At 32.9% G+C, this 19,555-nt stretch overlaps 1 protein-coding gene across 3 annotated transcripts; it reads right to left on the bottom strand.

Annotated features, from left to right (window-relative positions):
• Positions 1-214: 214 nt before the first annotated feature.
• On the bottom strand, positions 215-7,909 carry LOC7475567 (LEAF RUST 10 DISEASE-RESISTANCE LOCUS RECEPTOR-LIKE PROTEIN KINASE-like 1.2). Of its 3 annotated transcripts, XM_052456570.1 has the most exons (5): positions 6,809-7,909; positions 2,172-2,204; positions 1,771-2,028; positions 903-1,640; positions 215-683 (listed from the first exon to the last, which is right to left on the bottom strand). In XM_052456570.1, the coding sequence occupies exons 1-5, from the start codon at positions 7,578-7,580 to the stop codon at positions 448-450; spliced, it is 2,037 nt and encodes a 678-aa protein (XP_052312530.1). In that variant the 5' UTR covers positions 7,581-7,909; the 3' UTR covers positions 215-447. The 3 variants fall into 3 exon arrangements, with proteins under 3 accessions (XP_052312530.1, XP_024467038.2, XP_024467039.2); XM_024611270.2 differs by having other exon boundaries at positions 215-1,640; positions 6,809-7,906; XM_024611271.2 differs by lacking the exon at positions 2,172-2,204 and having other exon boundaries at positions 215-1,640; positions 6,809-7,908.
• Between the last annotated feature and the right edge of the window lie 11,646 nt (positions 7,910-19,555).

The raw sequence follows: 19,555 nt of genomic DNA, 5'->3' as shown, positions 1-19,555 counted from the left end.
CGGTGCATATATTTTTAAAAAATTTATTTATTTTTATTAAAATTTAATATGTTTTGTATATTTTAGATTGTTTTAATATGCTATGTCAAAAATAATTTTAAAAAATAAAAAAATATCATTAGCATGCATTTCGGCACAAAAAATTATTTGAAAAATAACCTGTCAAATACTCTTAAATACAATCAATATGTAGAAAGCCAAAGAACAAGGCATCAAAAAAAAATATGAGCCATGATTTGAAGCCTGAATATAAACATTAGTGATTTAACCTCCAGTAATTATATGGACTCCCTTATACATAAACTCGCCAATGCTGTGCCTAGGATTTAATTTTTGGGTGTAACAAAACGACGACAAGGAGAAGGCAACGTACATTTGCACTCAAACCAGGTATTAGCCATGCTCTCATCAACCAACTTGAAAGTAAGCAGCATGGAGGAAGAAAACTTAAACGCTTTCATTAGGTGTAGTAGAATTACTACTGGCCCATTTAGCGGTAACAGAAACTGGTGAAGGTGGCAGACGGATGTTCTTCAATAGACCAGCCTCGTCGCAATAGGGTGGTGAAGGTGGTGGCAGAGTGTTCTTCGACTTCTTGTTATCGTCATGGACTTCTTCAAGATTCTCCGAGGACTCCCCGCCTTGAATTATTTTTAACTGCTGCAAAACATTTTCCATGGAAGGTCTTGTTTCCTTGTCTTGCTGCAAACATTGAAAAGCCAACTCTGCAACCGGTGTTGTCATTCTTTTAACTTCCTCGTCTGAATTATACCCAAGACGTGAATCAATCAGCTCGTCAACTGCACATTTCTGAATCTTGGTTATCGCTAAGTTAGAAAGATTCTCCATGGACTCCCCGCCTTGAATTATTTTTAACTGCTGCAAGACATTTTCCATGGAAGGTCTTGTTTCCTTGTCTTGCTGCAAACATTGAAAAGCCAACTCTGCAACTGATGTTGTCATTCTTTTAACTTCCTCGTCTGAATTATACCCAAGACGTGAATCAATCAACTCATCAAATGCACATTTCTGAATCTTGCTTATTGCTAAGTTAGAAAGATTAATCTCATGCCGGTGCCTGGTTATATCAACAGCAGGCATTGATGATATGAGCTCAATCAAGACAACCCCAAAGCTATAGACATCGCTCTTATCTGTAAGTTGGTAACTTTGGTGATATTCAGGGTCAACATAGCCTGGAGTCCCTTGTGGAACAGTCGAGACGTGAGTAACGTCTTTGGGAAACAACCTGGAAAGCCCAAAATCTGCAACTTTCACGCTGAAATTGTTGTCAAGGAGGATGTTGTTCGTCTTGACATCACGATGTATGATGTCAGAAGCATGAAGGTAAGCCAGAGCACTAGCTGTTTCTATTGCTATGCTCATTCGAATAGGCCAGGTCAGTGGACTGGACTTTGCTTGATCTCCATGTAGATGATCAGCAACAGTGCCATTGGGAATGTATTCATAGACAAGTAGCAGCTCACGGCTGCGTCGTGAAGTGCATCCATAAAGGCAGACGAGGTTTTTGTGGTGCAGGCGAGTAAGAATTTCAATTTCATTCATGAACTGCTTAACCCTTTTATAGTTGTGTTCATATAGGCGCTTAACTGCAACTTCCCGTCCATCTTGGAGCTTCCCTGGTTCAAAATAAACCCATTGATCAAATTGCTTGAGTTTTAGGAATGCTTGAGTTTTCTTTTGATTAGAAGTTTTCTACTGTAGTATAGTTGATCTATCAACAGAAACTTTAAACTTTCATCTTCTTACCATAGTAAACAGTTCCAAAACCTCCATCTCCAACTTCCTTTTCACTATCAAAATTATTGGTGGCTTGCCCAAGTTCAGTATAAGAGAAGATGGGGATGCTGAGGTAAACACCGTCTCCTTCTAGGTCTGCTTTTGAGGAGGGATCAGATGAAGAATTCATAGATAACAAGTTTGAGGAATCACGTCTTTTCTTGAAGCGGCGCAGGTAAATGTAGGACAACAAAATTATTCCCATGAACAGACATCCGATGCCAAAACCTGATAAAGGAGAGAATTACTTTGGATGGCAGATGACCTTTACTTTGGATGACAGATAACCTTGCAGGAATCCATACATGCTAGAAATTATGGAGGTTATCATGGAAACATATAAAGCAGAGAAATATTGGATTTTGAATTACCTAATCCTAGCTTCAATCCCAGCTTGGGTTTTTCTGCAAAAAGATTTTCAAAGAAATATGATGTTATATGAGGTCGAACAATAAAACTAAAGTGATTCAGAACCAATTAACCTCAGAAATTAAGGAATACACACATACAAAGGTTCAAACCTTGGAAGTTTTTTTCCAATATAGATTCACTGCTGTAGACTGAGTTCTTATCCGCTGGGCATGTTTAACGAAGGGCTCTAAAGCTAAAGCTAACTCTATACGGTTATGAAATTTTAAGAACTATTAGAGCACAAAATATAGTGAAATATGTAGGCTTCATCAATGTAGATATGCAAGTCTTTCTGCATGTGTTATGTCGTCTATACCTTCTTTTGCAATGGAACAAAGAAGTTTTTGCCCTTTAATCTGGCATTCTCCTCCTCCACGATGACAGTGCAGACAGGCAGGAGATACTAGCACTTCAAGTGTGAACTTGGCATTAAGCATTGTGAATATGTCATTGTTAGGTTGATAACTGTTTCCAGGAAGCTGTATAAGCGAACACTGAGGTTGAAGACGCGGTAAACTTTCGAATTACTGAGTGTGGTAGATACTCAAGTTTTTGCAGGCTACATCAATTGAATCTAATTGGCTTGCATCTCTGTGAGGGTTGTTGCATTTGAACAAGGTCAGATTTGGCATAAATTGCAAGAAGAGAAAAGGGAGCCAAGGAAAAGTCAAATTGTTGAAGGTTTTGCAATCATGGGAAAATTACTGCTGCCAGAGGACTTCATCGTGAGAACTGAAATGGTACTGTGTCCATTCCAACGCCTACAAGAGGAATTTAGAATTCATACCACCTCCCTTCCCTCTCTAATTGGATCTTCTGCGTATCTTTATCACAACCATCAACCATAAGAAAACCACAGTGCGAACGTGAGGCGTTGGTGAATGGGAAGTGGATTTCACCGAGTTTCCCACAATGAAAGGGCTGGCAATTTGGATGTTATCTAGTTTCTTCTTCAGCGGAGAGAGGAAGTTTGAGGTGAAAAAGAATAAAGAATACTAACAGACAAACATGCACCATACTGAGATTTCCAATTTAGGAAATAAAAACAACAGTGACACAAACAAGGATTAGCTGCTCTTACTCTTAGTAACAGCTAGGCCTCTGTAGGCTGTACCTCTCCGTTAATGCAACTTACAATATGTACTTAGTTCCTTACCCGATAGAAACGACAGTTGACTAAGAAATTTGATTCAGAAGACTTGTGAAGATGAACTGAAATATTATATGGTGGGCAGTGGGCCACACGTTTGAAAATATAGCTTGAATATGTAAAATTTTGTATTAGTCAACCAACTTCAGTAGAAATACTTTGCTTTGGCTCTAGAAAAGCCCCGCGCATTCAACATAATCATGTGGTGATATAAGCTAGGACTTTTTTGCAGCTTGTTATTAACGTCTAGACTGTTAAAGGAAAAGATGATATGGGATTGGTTCTCCTAAAAGAAAGGGAATCAAAAGACAAAGATGATGATAAAACAGGAACTTCACTACGTGGTTTTGCAAGCTTGCAGAAGTTATCGATGGTATTGCAGTAGTAATATATTAGAAATTGGAGTCAAGAGAGAGTTGGCATGTGACAAATAATTCAAATGTGGTGAGATCATCGAGAAGTCCATAGGTAAATTGAGGTCATAATCATCTCTCAAATGCAAAACTGGTTGAATTATGATAGGGCAATTCATGGCCATCAACTGGTGGCAACAGTTTTGGGTGGTCTTTGTCAGTGAAGCAGATAAAGGTTAAAGAGAATGGAATTACAAGGTTTTCAGATTGTGGTAAAATAACTACATAATGAAGGTCTGATAATTCCAGGGTGTCATGGGTTCTCCATGATTCTCTTCCTTGTGTTATAGAGGCCTGACATTCTTTTCTTCTTCTTTTTTACCCCAGTACGGGATCTAATATCCCAGCATTTCGAATATTGGAACACAGTTGAAAGCGTTAAAGACAGGACAGTTTTGGTGATCGAACTAATAACTCATTTCCTCCATTGAATCACCATTTTGTTCATGCTATTATCCCCTACCTTGTTGGATCACCATTTTAACCTGCCTGTTACCTTCCCCTGTAGGCTGGAGCGTCATGGGATTGTACCCTAGCAATTACACTAGAAAAAGGACTACTAAGCTGACTAATATAGGTTTAATACTATCTTCTGAGAATCTGGGATAAATCAAATTATGACATTGCCTAGTGGTGCCTGGAGTACTGGGTAGCATCTGCCACTAACAAGAGGAATAGTCTTACAAATATGATAGCGAGTGCCGTATATTTGCAATGCCATGTTTCTTAAGGGGGGCGATCTTTACCACTTATTCTAACAAGATATTGATCACTTTGTAACCTGTGTTTTTGTCCTTTAACTGTATGTAATTTAGAATTCATAATCCCACTAAAATGACAAAAAATCCTTAAGGGGGGGAAAGCGGGTAGGCAATTCCTATTTCATGATTTTTCTTTTTTTTTTCCGGTATTCCGCTACACGAGCAGAGCGAATGAACCCAGAGGGCTGTGGTGATGTTAGAATTTGCACCTATTTGTATCTATTTAGTGATCAGTCTGCTAGTTTCTTTGATCTTACTCGGTCTTCCTTTTCTATTTGGGGGGATATGTAGTTATCTAGACCTAAACTTAAGAGATCCAGAGAATGAGATCATAACTAATCCAGAAAGAGTTTGGAACGAGACAAATAAAAACATGGAAGCGAGCCATGCCACCATCACAGAAAAATACACTGGTATCATCTTCAAACCCACATCGGCCGCCACTTCTTTGGCAATGATGCGGAGCTAAAAGAATCGGAGATGCAAAGGAGCTAGATGGAAATTCATCATCAGCCTCTCGGCCGGAAACGTTGTTATCAAGAGCACGACTTATTTTATTACTCGGGATATTTCATCACTTTGTCGGCCTCGTCTATTAAGCATTAATTAATTTTCAAACCAAATGATTAAGTAGTTCTCTTTCGGTGGTCAGACTATACCGCCTCATATATTTCAAAAAAAAAAACAAATTCAACATCAATGGTCATATCTCTTCATTAGGAAAACCAGTTAGCTGTGATTTAAAGTTTTCAACTTTGAGGATCTAGATGCATATAAATTGTCCCTCCGATCAAGAAAACTCCCCCGATCCTGTTCTTTACAGAAGAGAGTCATAGATCCCGATGTTTTAACTAGTTTCGGTCAATAATTATTTGATGATGCACAATTTTTTTTCGCCGCGCTCATCCTGAGTTTTCAGTACACTTCGTTGAATAATTAAAATCAAGAACTAATCTTCTGTAATTTTAGGATAGAAATTCAATAAATAATTGCGGGCGTCAGACTAGAGAGTCAAGTCAAAAGCTGTCCCACTGGTAAGGAAATCTATTACTCTGACTCGATGGCTTATCAGAGAGCTAGAAGAGGTAGCTAAACAATTGGCAAAAGAGTTTGATTCTTCATTTCTGGTACGTTTGCTTATTTTGACCATTAATTGAAGAAAACTACCTTTGACTAGGACGGCTATTCAAGTTTAGAGTTCGAGGTCCCACCTGCGGGCGTTATGAACATAGCAGACTAGATTTTTAAAAAGATTGGGTTAAAGGTGGATTTGGTCCTCCTACTCTTGATTTCTTCTTAAACTGCTTCCTGTATGATATGCTTTCCAAAAGCAGTCCTTGTACTTGATATCTTGACTTCTTTCACTTTCAACGATGGAGCTCTCCCATCCAACACCGTTACTAGCAATGTCAAATTTTTTATTGAATCCTTTTTTTTCAGATAAATTTGTTTCCAAATCCATTTTTGTATTTGTGTAGATTAAATGGTCGTTTGATGTTAAAATCAAACAAATCAGACCAGAAAACCAAAGCTCCTTTTTTAAAAAAAGAAATGGAGAAGATGACTAGTTAAAAATGAAGGTGGCTTGAAAAAAAAATGAAATATATGTTTTGTTTTTTCTGGCACTAAACCAATGATTTTGTTCAGCTAGTTCTATAATGAATGGCTGTTAAAAATGAAAAAAGAAAAAGAAAAAAAATGGACAGCGTGAGTTAGGGTGATAGAAGGTCCCCAAGAGGGAATATCGAGTACGTTCAAGGATCCCGCTAGGAAAAAAATCATTGAGAAACCAATGAAAGATAAAAATCAAGAGGAGACTGCATGAACCCTTGAACGTTCAATAATCATAGCGATTCTTGTTAATTCTAGAGAATTAGATTTATCCCTAATCCTAATGACTGGCTAATGTTAGAGAATTAGATTTATCCAGCCAAGTCCACCTGTCCGATCCCTTAAACGGGTTCCTTTTTGCCTAAACAGCCCCTACCTACAGACACTTCGTTCTTGGTGTATGTGTGGTATTGGTATCTGTCACTGTTCATCAAAGAATTCGCTAGCCTAGCAAAGATGAACCTCATCTAGACAGTGGAAAGAAGAGAGATGTTTTGACCATGGTTGCGTGGACATAACGATCCCAGCACGACACACAACTGGCACTTATCTTAGCCAAAACACACAAGTGGGCAATGGGCCTATACCATATACTATCCATCACTCTCAAGAAAGAGATAAAATTTCAAGACAGGAAAAAAATTAATAATAAAATGACTCACCGGAATAACACCGCTTAGCATGAGGTCTGTCAGGGCAGAAACATTGGAAATGGTACGTGGCGGTGTCAAATCCACACTTGCCACCACTCTCTTCACAAATGCTACAATCACTTGCTGTCCAATTCAACACGAACCCTCTTTCTAGCAATAGCATCCCTTCAGTCCCAACATTCTCACCTCTATACACATCCACAGGTGCCAAAACTCGAGTTCTACATTTGTCTAAAGTAGAGCCCAATAAAGGATCATCTTCGAGCATTGCTAGAGTCCGAACAGTTTCATTCTCCCCATGACAATCAACCTTGTAATTTAAAAGCTCACTGTTGTTTGATAGCAGCGTTGAGTTGCAATTGTAAAGCAAGAAGAGGTCTTTACTGTTAGAAGATCTATGAAACCTGCCATCATCTAGAGATATGTTTTGTATTTGAGGAGTACAGGAGGGGCTTTTGCCAAAAACAGCTGCATTTGAGACACGAAGAGACTGGTTTTGGTAGTAGATTTCGTGGATGATATACTCATTATTGGACAGATTAAAGACTGGCTTGCCTTTGTCGTTGCAAGAGATAGTGAATCCAGGGTAGCCACAAAAGTCGGGTTGCATGCCTTGGATATGAAATGGGAAGCTTATGCTTTGACCATCGCTACAGTTTTTGGGGTTGCAAGCTACGAAATAAGGGTCTGTACATGAGGCTTTCTTTGCCAGGAGAAAGAAAGTGACAATAAAGAGATTTATTATTGGAGAAAAAGGTGTTAAAAAGAAGTTAAGGTTCATTTTTATGGATCTTTGATTTTGTGGAGGAGAGAGAGAAAGGGAGGAAGAGGCACGATGGTGAATAAATTATGGGGGAGGAGGGTGAAGAGGGAATCGATGTAGCGGGAGTTATAAGAGGGTGAGTTTGACTTGATTTTTGCAGATTTTCTGCCTCTGACAATTTTTGTAGCAGGAGGCTTGTTCCTATCTGATTAGAAATCTTAGACTGTTGAATATAATGCAGTATAAGACTACAAGTCGGTGTTGCCCAAAGGAAGCGTTCATTGTCAGGAAAGCAGCGCAAGTTGACCAGCTTAAAAAACTCTGTGCCCTTCATCGTCTGGGCCTTCTTACAACTTGAACTGAAGTTATGTACCATAGCCATCGCTGGTTTATTTAATTTTTAAATGTATCGTAATATATTTCATTTTGGCACCCTTCATTTTTAAAGTCCTAATTTTGCCCCTGCTTCTAGTTGAAGTGTTTCCTATTGTGATATTAAATACTTTTTAAAAAAAATTCTTTAGAACATATTAAATTAATTTTTTTATAGATTTATTTTTTCCACATGTTCAATACTTTTTCAATCCAAAAAATACTTTTTAAACACACAAAAATATAATTTTAAATATAAAAATAAATAATACCCTGAAAATTATCAGGATATGGTTTTAATAACTATCACAACCACAACTCGAAGAGAAAGAATGTTCAAAGTTACATGTCAAGAAAAAAATAACAACAATCAAAGATCTTTTAATTTTCAATTGGATATAGGTTTGTGATATGTTGCAAGTTGTATTGAAGTTTTTCTTGAATGCCGATAAAAAATATGCAAACCAATAAGAGTTATTTGACATTTTTATTAAATATAATTTAGTGAATCAATCTTGAAACCTCATAATCCAAGTTTTTTATTTATCCTAGATTTATAATTAAATTATAAATAAGTTTTCTTGACATGACTCTATCTATTTTGTCAAGTTAAAAGCATTATAATTGACCAGTCAAATAGTTTATAGATGAAATTGATATAAAATACAATCTTACCCCATCTTCTCACCTAGTTCAAGTTTAAAATTAAATTGTACGGGAGTTACCCTGACTTGATTCAGCTAATTTGGTTAATCCATAGACAATCTGTCCTGCTAGTAAAATATATTCAATAATAAAATTAAAAAAAAAAGATGAAATTAATAGAAAAAAAACTCTTTGAGCTTGACTCTTTTCTTAGTCTGGTTTTAAAATTAAATCATAAAAAAATTGTCTTGACGCGATCAAGTCGACTTAGCCAATCCAAAATATAATTCAGGCAATTATTAAAATATTATAATAATGAAAATGAGAAAAAATAAAATGAAATGAAAAAATAAAAGAAGATGGAAAGAAGAAGATAAACAAGGATATAAAACAATGATGTTCATTGTCAATTCTTTAAATGTTTTAATAGAGAAGATGTAACTAGCTTATCCTAGTATCTATTTTAAATAATGAATACATTAAAAGAGTAAATAAAAAATAGTATTTTTTAAATTTTTAAATTTTATATTGACAAATAAAAATTTGGGGCATTCGCATAATCTATTTACTTTATATACATTAAAGGTTCGTCACGGTTCATAAATTACAAGTCAATTTTATGATATAGCAGGGAATCACGCTTCTTTGACAAGAAAATTATTTATTTTTTCTTAAAAAAATTGTTTGGTGACATCATTGTATTTGACAAACAGTTTTATTTTATGAATTTCTGTCAGAAAAATTACTTGGCTAAGATTCTCTTTCTTCTTTTATGTATTTATTTTTTATATAAAACATATTTTTTTATTCATAACATTGATTATTATAATCTAATTTTTTACCCTGAAATTTTTTATTTCCATAAAAAAATATTTTTCTTTAAAAATTATTTGAAAAATCCAAAAACAAATAGGTTTGTTATGTCTGTCCCTTACACAGATACGTATAAATGTCACGCTGCCCTTTTTTATTTATTTATTAGACAGTTGTTTTACTCTCCTGGAATTAAAAAAAGGTGAAAGACTAAATTCAAGTGGGGTTTGCCCTTTTGTAGTTTTTTCAGGGAGATTCAGGCTTGGGCTAGAATTGGTTAGCGGGCTCCCTGTTTCTTTTTTTTAAAGGGAAGGAAAGGCTTGGTTGTTGAGGCTGATAGTTTGGTTTGCATTTGGGTCTAAGCCATGATAGTTTAGTTTGCATTCTGGGTGCTCTTCTTGCCCGCTTGGGCTCTACTTTTGAGCTGAGGCTGGGTCTGTCTTTCCTCTTTGGGCTACGGTTTTGGGACTTTTCCCTTGTTTAAGCCCTTTTAGCATGATGTCCTAAGATGATAAAAAATAAATATATCATAAAAATTCTTTTTATAAGTTGCATGGCCAGGTCCTCTATAAGAAATCATTTTCCATATCCTGGGCATTGTATAATGACAAAACTTTTGTTTTGTTCTTTACAAAAATAAATGTAAAATAAAAGGTCAAAAAAATATATCTCACCTTCTAGTATTCTATGAAGTTTTGGCTTTAAATATTTTCATAAAAAATACAAAAAATATTTTTACATGATTTTATAATAAATCTACATTACTCATTGAGGTTTGTCTAAATCAAGGATGTCAATTCCGTTCCGTTTCGCTTGGAAAGACCAAAACATTCCATACCAATTCAAAAAACGGAACAATTTTCATCTCATTTTAAATCTCGGTCCGTTCCGGATTTTTCGGCTAAATTTCGGCCGGAATGTTCCGATTTCATTCCACATGTTCCGTTCCGCTCTTGAAAAGCCATTGAACCTTGCTCAATTTAATTAATTAAACCACCCAAGTATAAAAAGCTTTTTTTCATTACTATTTTCAATAACAATTATATTAATAATAATATTGAAAAATATTATTACTATTTTCATTAACAATGATATTAATTTTTTAAAATTAGATTTATCACTAATATATATAGTTTATATTCATGTTGTTTTTTTCATATTTATACTTTGTAGGAATTTAAATAAAACAAGGGATGCTTTAGATTCTATTAACCTTGATAACATTGACCTAACTTTATATTTAAAATATTTGTGTTAAAACATTTTACTTTCATAATATTTTGATATTTTGTTTAAGTTGAATTACTTTAAGTTAAAGATCTATTTAATCTTGACTATTTAGAAATATTTTAAATTTTGAAATTATATTTGTTTGGCATTGTGTTTATATTGCATAATTTATAATTAATTTATCTTGAATTTAAATTATATTTATTAAATATATATATATATGAATAGTATAACCCCGAAACAACATGCCGAAACACTTTAAAACTAAAACATTTTATACTAATTAAAAAATAAAACACCTACTACTAAAATAGAATTCACAACTGGTAAAAACATTAAGCAGTCCATGGGGCCCATATGTCGAATATAAAAAAACTCGCTAGAATTTTATTTTGACGAAAACTTCCATGAATAGGGACTGGCATCGTGATTTTAATAAATAAAAAAATCATTTTCCATCAAAAATTTATATCCATAGGAATTGACACCAAAACTTTTCATTAGAATCCAAATCCTGACGAAATCTTTTACTTGCAGAGATTAACATCAAAAATTTTAAATTTTTTAAAAATGGTGAAATCTCCAATTTTTGGGATTAACGTCCATTTCCAATTTTACTTAAGTAACCAGCTTCATTGCTTACACTACACTACGAAGTGTTTGTTTTAATTGATGAATACATTAAAGGAGTAAATAAAAATAAAATAATAGTATTTTTAAAATTTTAAAACTTTATATTAAAAAATAAAAATTTGATGTATGCGCATAATATATATATAAAATTCACTCGCGATACATAAAAGACAAGTCATTTTCATGATATAACAAGGAACCACACGCTTTGACAAGAAAAATGATCCTTTTTTTTCTTCAAAAAAATTTTGTGACATCATTTTATTGGACAAACAGTTTTATTTTATGACTTTTTATCAAATTTTTCTTTAGTTAAAATTCCCTTTCTTTCTCATATTCCTCTTTGACGCCTCTCTCCTTTCTCGACTCTCGACTGTTAGGGATTGAGATGTGAGAGAAATAGAATTTTATATTCAAAATATAAACTTTAAAAACTACAAGGACAACAGTGTAAAAAATCACACTTCACGAACAATGAAAAATGAACAAGGTGCTGTGTACATATGAACAGTGTGACACAATAAAACATCATTTTCTTCTTTTTTTAGTTCTAATTTTTTATTTTAATATGCCTTATGGAATTGGTTTGCATTTCATCTCTTTACGATGTTGACACAAACCAGCAGTAGTTTTCCTGAATTACAAGTTTATAGAATATGAATGTTTATAATTTTCTCCGTTGTTCAAGCCAAAGGTTCTTAAAATCCAGGAATGAGATTGTATAAATCATAACAAGGTTCAAGTTGTGTTTCATGATTTTGGTCATCGAGTTGATAAAGAGAGAACATGCCTACCTCGCAAAAAGCATGTAAAGCCTAGACTCTGTTCATGCCCGCATTGCCCACCTATTGTTGTGGTGCATAACGAGCAAATTTTCCAATCAACTTTGTAGTCCAATTCGAACCTTTCTTCACTCTTGCTTTACGGGTGTAACGTTCCTCAAAGCCACAAAAAAATGTAAAGTTGTGTTTCATGTTCTTTCCGATCAACTTTCGTTCGTCTACATAAAAACCTCCAGCAGTCGTAACTTTTACAGGGCATTTTGAGGCAATGGGTATTTGATTCTGCTTTCCAGGGGGCAATTGTATACAAAAGTTAGGTTTACACTCTTAGGAGCATAATCAAAGGAAGTATTGTCGAGGGTGATGTTAAAAAGATCCTTAGGGCAACCATCATCCTTCGTCTCCATCCGAACAACTGTAAGAATACGAAGCTCTTTATTGATTGACCAAATGTTGTAATCATGTGACATGATCTCGATGACAGTATTATTATTTCGGCACTCAATCTTGAATTCCAAAGGATATTACAAGTCCTGCATTGATCCGCAGCTGAACAGGCGATCTAGACGTGTGGACATGTCCACAAAGACAAACACGGTGGCCGATAAGAAGAGGAAGGAGCGTTAGCGCAATTTAGGATGCTTCAAAAAAGTCCGAGAGCAGGGGAATCTTTGTTCACACTACGTTTTCGTAAGCGATTGCAGGAAATAGAGTGCTAATTTTTATCAAAACTGTGGCCTTGAAATTGCCTGCAAATGTGTTTTAGTCACTCCAGAGCATCATAACCTTAAGGTTGTTGCAGTTGAAATTCTTCAGCTGATCTTTGAAGAGATCTTTCAGGGAAATATAAGAAAGGTTCGGAAGGAACTGGCAAGGAGTCGAGGTCTCCTCGCAGCATTTTCACACAACTCTTCCCGTTGATGGCTCATCTCCCATGAAAGCATTTTTTTCTGATTGTTAGCCACAGCAGATATTAAAGGCTATAAGGCCCATCATTCTTGATATTTATCTTTGCTTGTTGCACTTCTACCGACAGAAATTAGCGCGCCTTCACTCGGCGCAACTCTCTTATTCAAAGACAAAAATAGAGGAGTAATTCAATTTTTTTTTTTTAAAGCCAGAGAAATTAAAAATTAAAACTTCAATATTCTGACATTTAGAAAACTAGAAAAATAGTTTTTCAAATCTATATTGAATTTAGAAAAACACATCCTAGAGCTTCTCAATGATTTTTCAATATAATTTTTTCTTTGTTTTTCAAATAAAGAAAAAAATATGAACGATACAATTTTTTTATATGTATACAGATACTTTTTAGAAATACAAGAAATAAAATTGTTTTTTTTATATATTTTAATATTGAGTTAATGTCATGAATTATTTTTTATTATAAATATAATGTAAACATTTTCTTAGTTAACAATATAGCTTTTTCATGATAACTTTCTCTTAAATGAAATAAAATTAAGAATTCATAATTAGATTATCACAAATAAAAAATATCAAGATGACTATTATGAATTATAAATTTATTTTTTTATAAAAAAAATAGCTATAATCTATTTTTTAAATCGTCTTTATTTTTAACAAATAAACAAGTTTTTTTTTATTTTTTTTATCGGAAAATAAAAGAAAAAAAACTGAAAATGAAAAAAAATTTATCGCCGAGCTATGCACACATGTCGCCGTTGCAGCCCTCCGTATTGATGCGGAATTATGCTTCGGTTTTAGAATCTGAGATTTTTTTAAGAAAAGAAGAACCATTTTCTTACAGGGGCAAACCTATACCGGTCCCCTGACTATATATAGCTTCTTGATTGAGTCCTTCAGCTGCTAATTTAACCCATCGGGTCATCCATCCATGTATCTTTCGTCAATCGGTTCCTTCCATTGATATAATTGGAGACTTAGGTGCAAAAATACTTTCAGTTTAAGACAATTTAGGACAAAATAGGATGAAATTGAAGAAATTTTATACTTTAACCATGCAAGTGTTCTTTAACGTGGTGAATGGAAGGAGATGCATATAGATGAAGAAGCTGATTGTAAAATCGGTAGCTGAGAGGCTCAATCAAGACAATATATATAGTTAAGGGACTAATAAGAAGTTTGCCTTGTTATGATGGATGAGAATATTTTCATTGATTTATGTGAGGTCGTTCCACTCATCAAAAGGAGTGAACATCAGTTTTAGTGGGGGCACGTCACTCGTTTGCCCTTTCATTGCCCATCGCCCATTTTGCAAAAGCAAAACCACCTTATAAAATATCATACGGCCACTTTTATAAATAAAATTCCTTGGTTTTGCCTGCTTGGTCGGTGTTTGCGATCTGTCACCTCTCCGTCCGTACTTTCATGGCCATGTGATTTTAGTGGACCTGCAAATTTGATAGAGTATTTTGTTCGATAATTTGATGATTGATTCCTATCTCTAGTCCCTCCCTGTGTATAAATTTGTTTTTTTTTTTTTATCTGGTCAAGAAGAATGGTTCGTGTGAGTTAACGAACACCATTTCTATTGTGGCTGTTGTAGCTTTTTTGCAGTGTATTTTATGAATTAGAATAGCTGATTGTTTTAAAAATTTCAATTTAATCATTGATTTATTTATTTATTTATTTTTCATAATTGAGTTTTTTTAAGTTTAAATCTCATCCAGTTGCATATTTTTTGAAATGAAAGATTGGATTGAAAGTCAGGGAATCAAAGTGAAAATCACGAATGAAATAGATAGTAGTTTCAAATTTTATACAAAAAATTTATTTTAGTTCCTCATCTTTTTTAATTTGTAGGTGTTCAGTCCCTCTAATTTTCAAAAATATAATTTTGGTATTAGAGCTCATTTCCCTTATTTTTCAGTTTTTTTTTGCGATAAAAAAAAACTATCAAATTTTTGTTTAGAAAAAAAAAATCATTGTTTATATCTATCTTGACATTAATGTTAATAAATAACAACCAGCGAGGAAGAGTCTTGTAGTAGTTGTTGAAACATGTCCATGAATTTAAAATTTTATTCAATTTAATTTCATGATTTCAGCGTTTTTTTTTTAATTTATTAGGTTGCTAAATTGATTTCTTCATGTTATAAGACTAGATTTTTGCTTTAAATGAGTTGAAAAAGTAATTTGTTTGGTTAAAAGTCTATACCCTAACTTTTCAGTCACTATAGTGGTATTCAGAATTTAGGTTAAAAGACAATGCATTGTCTCCGTATTTTTTTTTAAACAATGTCGACTGCCACCTTATATGAGAGAAAATAAATAGGCCCAGGCATGTGGACTTAGATTTAAAGGCCTACATGCTTTAGTTATTCCTTCTAAAGACCCAATGTGTTGGGCCATAATCATGCGTTGTATAACTTTTTTTGTGGCCTCTTTTTTTTCAAATACAAATTTATGAAAAAATATTCACTCTGTTTTTCAAGCCATGACATTCACTCTTTTTTTATAATGCGATTTTTGTCCCTTATTTTTTTTAAAAAAAAATTCACCATTTATTATCAATTATATATTTTTTATTTCACATAAAATTTTTAAAATATAGTTTCACCATTCGTTGTCAATAGTTTGTTTTTACTACCTCAGTCCCAAATATTTGTCATTGTTTTTTTTTCGTTTTAAAAAATGTTTCATTAACAAAAAATTACATGTGTTTTATTGTCATGTAAATTTATTAAATAAAAAAAATAATCTATGAAATAAAAAAATTATTGGATTCGATGGCATTCATGGCTTGCATCGAGAGTTTGATTGGTTGATTTAAGTTTATCGATTTTTTTTGTTAATTTTTTTCTTTCAACATTAAATTAATTTTTAATTTTAATTTTTGATGTTAGTAAACTAAAATAATTAAAAAAACACACAAAAATCATTTAAAAAAAAATACAGTGCAGGAACAAAAACAAACACCGTAGTGGCGTTCACAGAAGCCATGTTCAAGTCTTTAAAAGGACTAAAGGTAGAACTCATTGTCAAGTTAAATTATTTCCAGACCAAAAATTGTGATGGCCTTTTAAGCAATAATAACAAGCTTTAAATACATTTATTAAGCAAGGTTGTTATCATCGTACCACCTGAGAAAATAGAACAAATAGTTATTCGTTTTACATAGTTTAAAATCCCATTTCATACCATCTGAGATGAGCCAAGACGGATCCAAATGTTTGAAGTATTATTAACCGGTCTTTTTCGCTAATTAAAATTCTCTCGCAATATTTATTATATTTTACCAGGCTTAGTTTTATTAAATCTCATTGCTCTACATCTTTAAAAACATGGTTTATTGATTGAATAATGACACCTTGTTTTGTTTCTTTTTCATATAATGCTGGCTTGTGAAATCTGAAAATGAAAAAACAAAATAAAATTGTACAGCCTTGTAGGTAGAAATGTGGCTATACCAATAGGATAAGTTTTACCGGATAGGGTTTTTTCAAGATTTTCCCTGGTTACTAATTTCTTTTTATGTTTTTTTCACGAGTTAAGCCATCTTTTTATGTTAGAGGTTTTATGTTTCTAGGAATTTCATTTTTTTAATCTCTTTTATGTTTTTTTTCAAGTTTTTGCGAAGTTTTAAAAAAATATATTATATTATGTACACCAACTTCTCTTTTAGTGGTTTAAGGGATATTTTTGTCCAACAAATAAAGGTGTACGTGGAGAATACACCCAGTGTGTAAAAGATACACGATCGGTTTTTTTTTTTTGCTCGTCGGCAAAGATGACGTTAGGATATTGGATCTCTAACCTTTTTCGAGAAACTAATCATAGTTATGAAAGCCTTGGCTAGGTTTGTTTTTATTGAAAATCTAGGTTTATAATTGATCCAAAGAGAAACAGTCAGCCTGTCGGATCAATATAAAATTCAGGTGATTTGGCAATAAAGATCTATTTTTTAAAAAATATATTTTTTTTCCTTAACTAGATATTTATTTTATATATATTTTTCAATTAATTACTAACTTATTTTAAAACTCACTAGATAAATACTAGAAAAATATTTTATTTTTTAATATTGAATTTGAAGTCATTTAGTATGTATATTTTATGTTTACAATAAAAAAATTATGTTTTTTCAATTTAAAATAAAAAAATATTTTTAATTTAAATACTTCAACTTAAAAAAATAAGATTGTATATTTTTAATGCATGATAAAAAAATATTTTTGAATTTTTTTAAAAAAAATTTATTATTTATAACATATATAATCTATATCCACATGAATTTTTTTTTAATTTTTTTATATAAAATATTAAAATATTAAATATTTTTTTTAATTTTTCAAGTTAATCTAAATAAATATATGTAACCCAAAAACTAATCTCTTAACTGGATTAATCCCGAACCGCATCAATAACTATGCTTGTAATCGCTCCCACCACTAGATTCGGTATTCCAGTGGAACATAGAATTAAAATTAAGCTAATTGGTCAGACCGATGCAATTGTGCACGTGAATAGGCATCTTCATTTTTTGCTGCTGCAATTGATTTTATTCTAATTTTTATCAACGTGGCACGTGGCCAGACCACGGAACCTTTTTCAACACTTATATACTAGAGGTTTATATATTGAAAATAATTCAAACAAGTTGTTTTGATGGCTAAAAAGAGTTCTACTATTTATTTTAGTTTAAATCGTAGGAACGATATTTAAAAAGTTTATTAAATTTCACGAATATATCATATTAACAGGGAATGCATCCTCAAAATCATCCAAATAAAAACTTAATTTTAATTAATATATAAAATAGCTTGGTAATACCTTTATCGTTAAAAAACATATTAAATAAACTTCAACATTTCATTGTCTGATCAAGATATTTATAGAAATTAATCCTTTTAAAAGGCATGAGTTGATAAGGGGCCGTTCATGGACTTTTGTGTCGTGATCTGTTTATTATTTCAACGCCTTCATCCCCAGCGGCAGCGCCTAGCGGGGATGTTAAGCCTCTGGGTGGGTGCAAGTTGATCAGTTCAAGCGTCGGGGGAAAATGAAATGTTCAACTGGGGCCACCTCACAGCCTGGGATATTTATTTGCTTTTGAACTAAAAAATCCACACTCGTCACTTAAATGTGTTGGATACTTATCTATACTCTATAATGATATTAAATTTTAAGACATATTTTTTCATTAATTAAATGCGTCTCACTTGATTGAAATATAAACATTAATATTTTTTTTTCAGCAACACAAGATATTTTGTTTTCAGTTTTCTTCTTTTTTTCCAGTTTTTTTCTCCAATAAAAATTCAGAAAATATATTCATTTCTAAAGCAATAAAAATTGTGTTCAAATCAAACTTGTTTTCTATATTATTCTTGATATTTTAAGATACACAGTTTGACAGAAATTTTCTACCTAATTAAATCTGGCCTGATCTGCATACGTGTTTCTCAAACATTTTCAATTTGCTGCTGCTCTAGTTTAAATTAGGTAGGAGCAGGGAGCAGTCACAACACGACCTGAAACATGGAATGGCACGGGAATCAATTTTTTTCTCGGCAAGAGGCAGTAAACTAGACGACTTGAAGAAACTATTTGGGGGTGTAATTGTACTGTAGTTTTTAAAAATTTTATTTTAAAAAAAACTTAAAATCAATATTTTTTAGTATTTTTTTTATAGTATGTTGATATTAAAATAAAAAATATTTATTTTAATAAATTTTCAATAAAAAATAATTAAAAAACAACCTCCACTTACACTTGCTGAAAACTGAGATCCAAGTCAATTTAGAGCCAATTCATAACGCGCATAAAAAAATACGGTCAAGGTTCACATCAGAAAGTAGTCTTCGAAATAAATAAAAAATTAACATGTAAAAACCCTTCATAAAAAACCGCAAGGCAGCCTCAAATCTTTAATGAGTTCACATTGAAGCACTGGCGCAGATCAAGTGATTCTGGGTAAAGAGACAGGCATCATGAATAGCCTGCAAGCCATGATTTGTCAAGGACAACAATGCCCAACTTTTTCTAGAGCTACCTCTGATAATGAGCAGCATGAAAGGTCAAGCTCTTCCAACAATGGAGTTTTAGCAGCTACTGCAGTCAATCTCTCATAAAAAATATTCTGGAAAAATACGAGCAGAAGGCTTTTGAGCTGAGCTGATCTGTAAAATAACCAACTCCTCGGCTTGTGATTTTTTTGAGTTCGTGGGAGCAGCCATCGAGAGATTAAGGGCAAATAAAATGGATGATATATATATAAATATACACACTGATATATTAGTCCGTGCTATAATTTTTTTTAAAAATATAAAAAAGTATTTTAAATATTTTAAATCTCACAGCTAAACCAGACCCATAACATTGAATCTAAGGATCAAACCAGACCAGTAATATTCAATCTGCTACGAAGCCAGATCTATTTGTGGCTCTGGATATGCGGCCAAGCCTTTTTCTAGTTTATAAAAAGAGTGTATTTGAATATGATATTTATTTTACATGTTGTTCTTTCTTTCTTTCTTTTTAAATAAAGTAACACTTCCTAAACTTCTCTCTCTTCCTCCTCTCTTCGAT

This window comes from Populus trichocarpa, chromosome 10 (assembly GCF_000002775.5).
Source record: "Populus trichocarpa isolate Nisqually-1 chromosome 10, P.trichocarpa_v4.1, whole genome shotgun sequence".
NCBI lineage: Eukaryota > Viridiplantae > Streptophyta > Magnoliopsida > Malpighiales > Salicaceae > Populus > Populus trichocarpa.
This window is presented reverse-complemented; position numbering and strand designations above follow the sequence as displayed.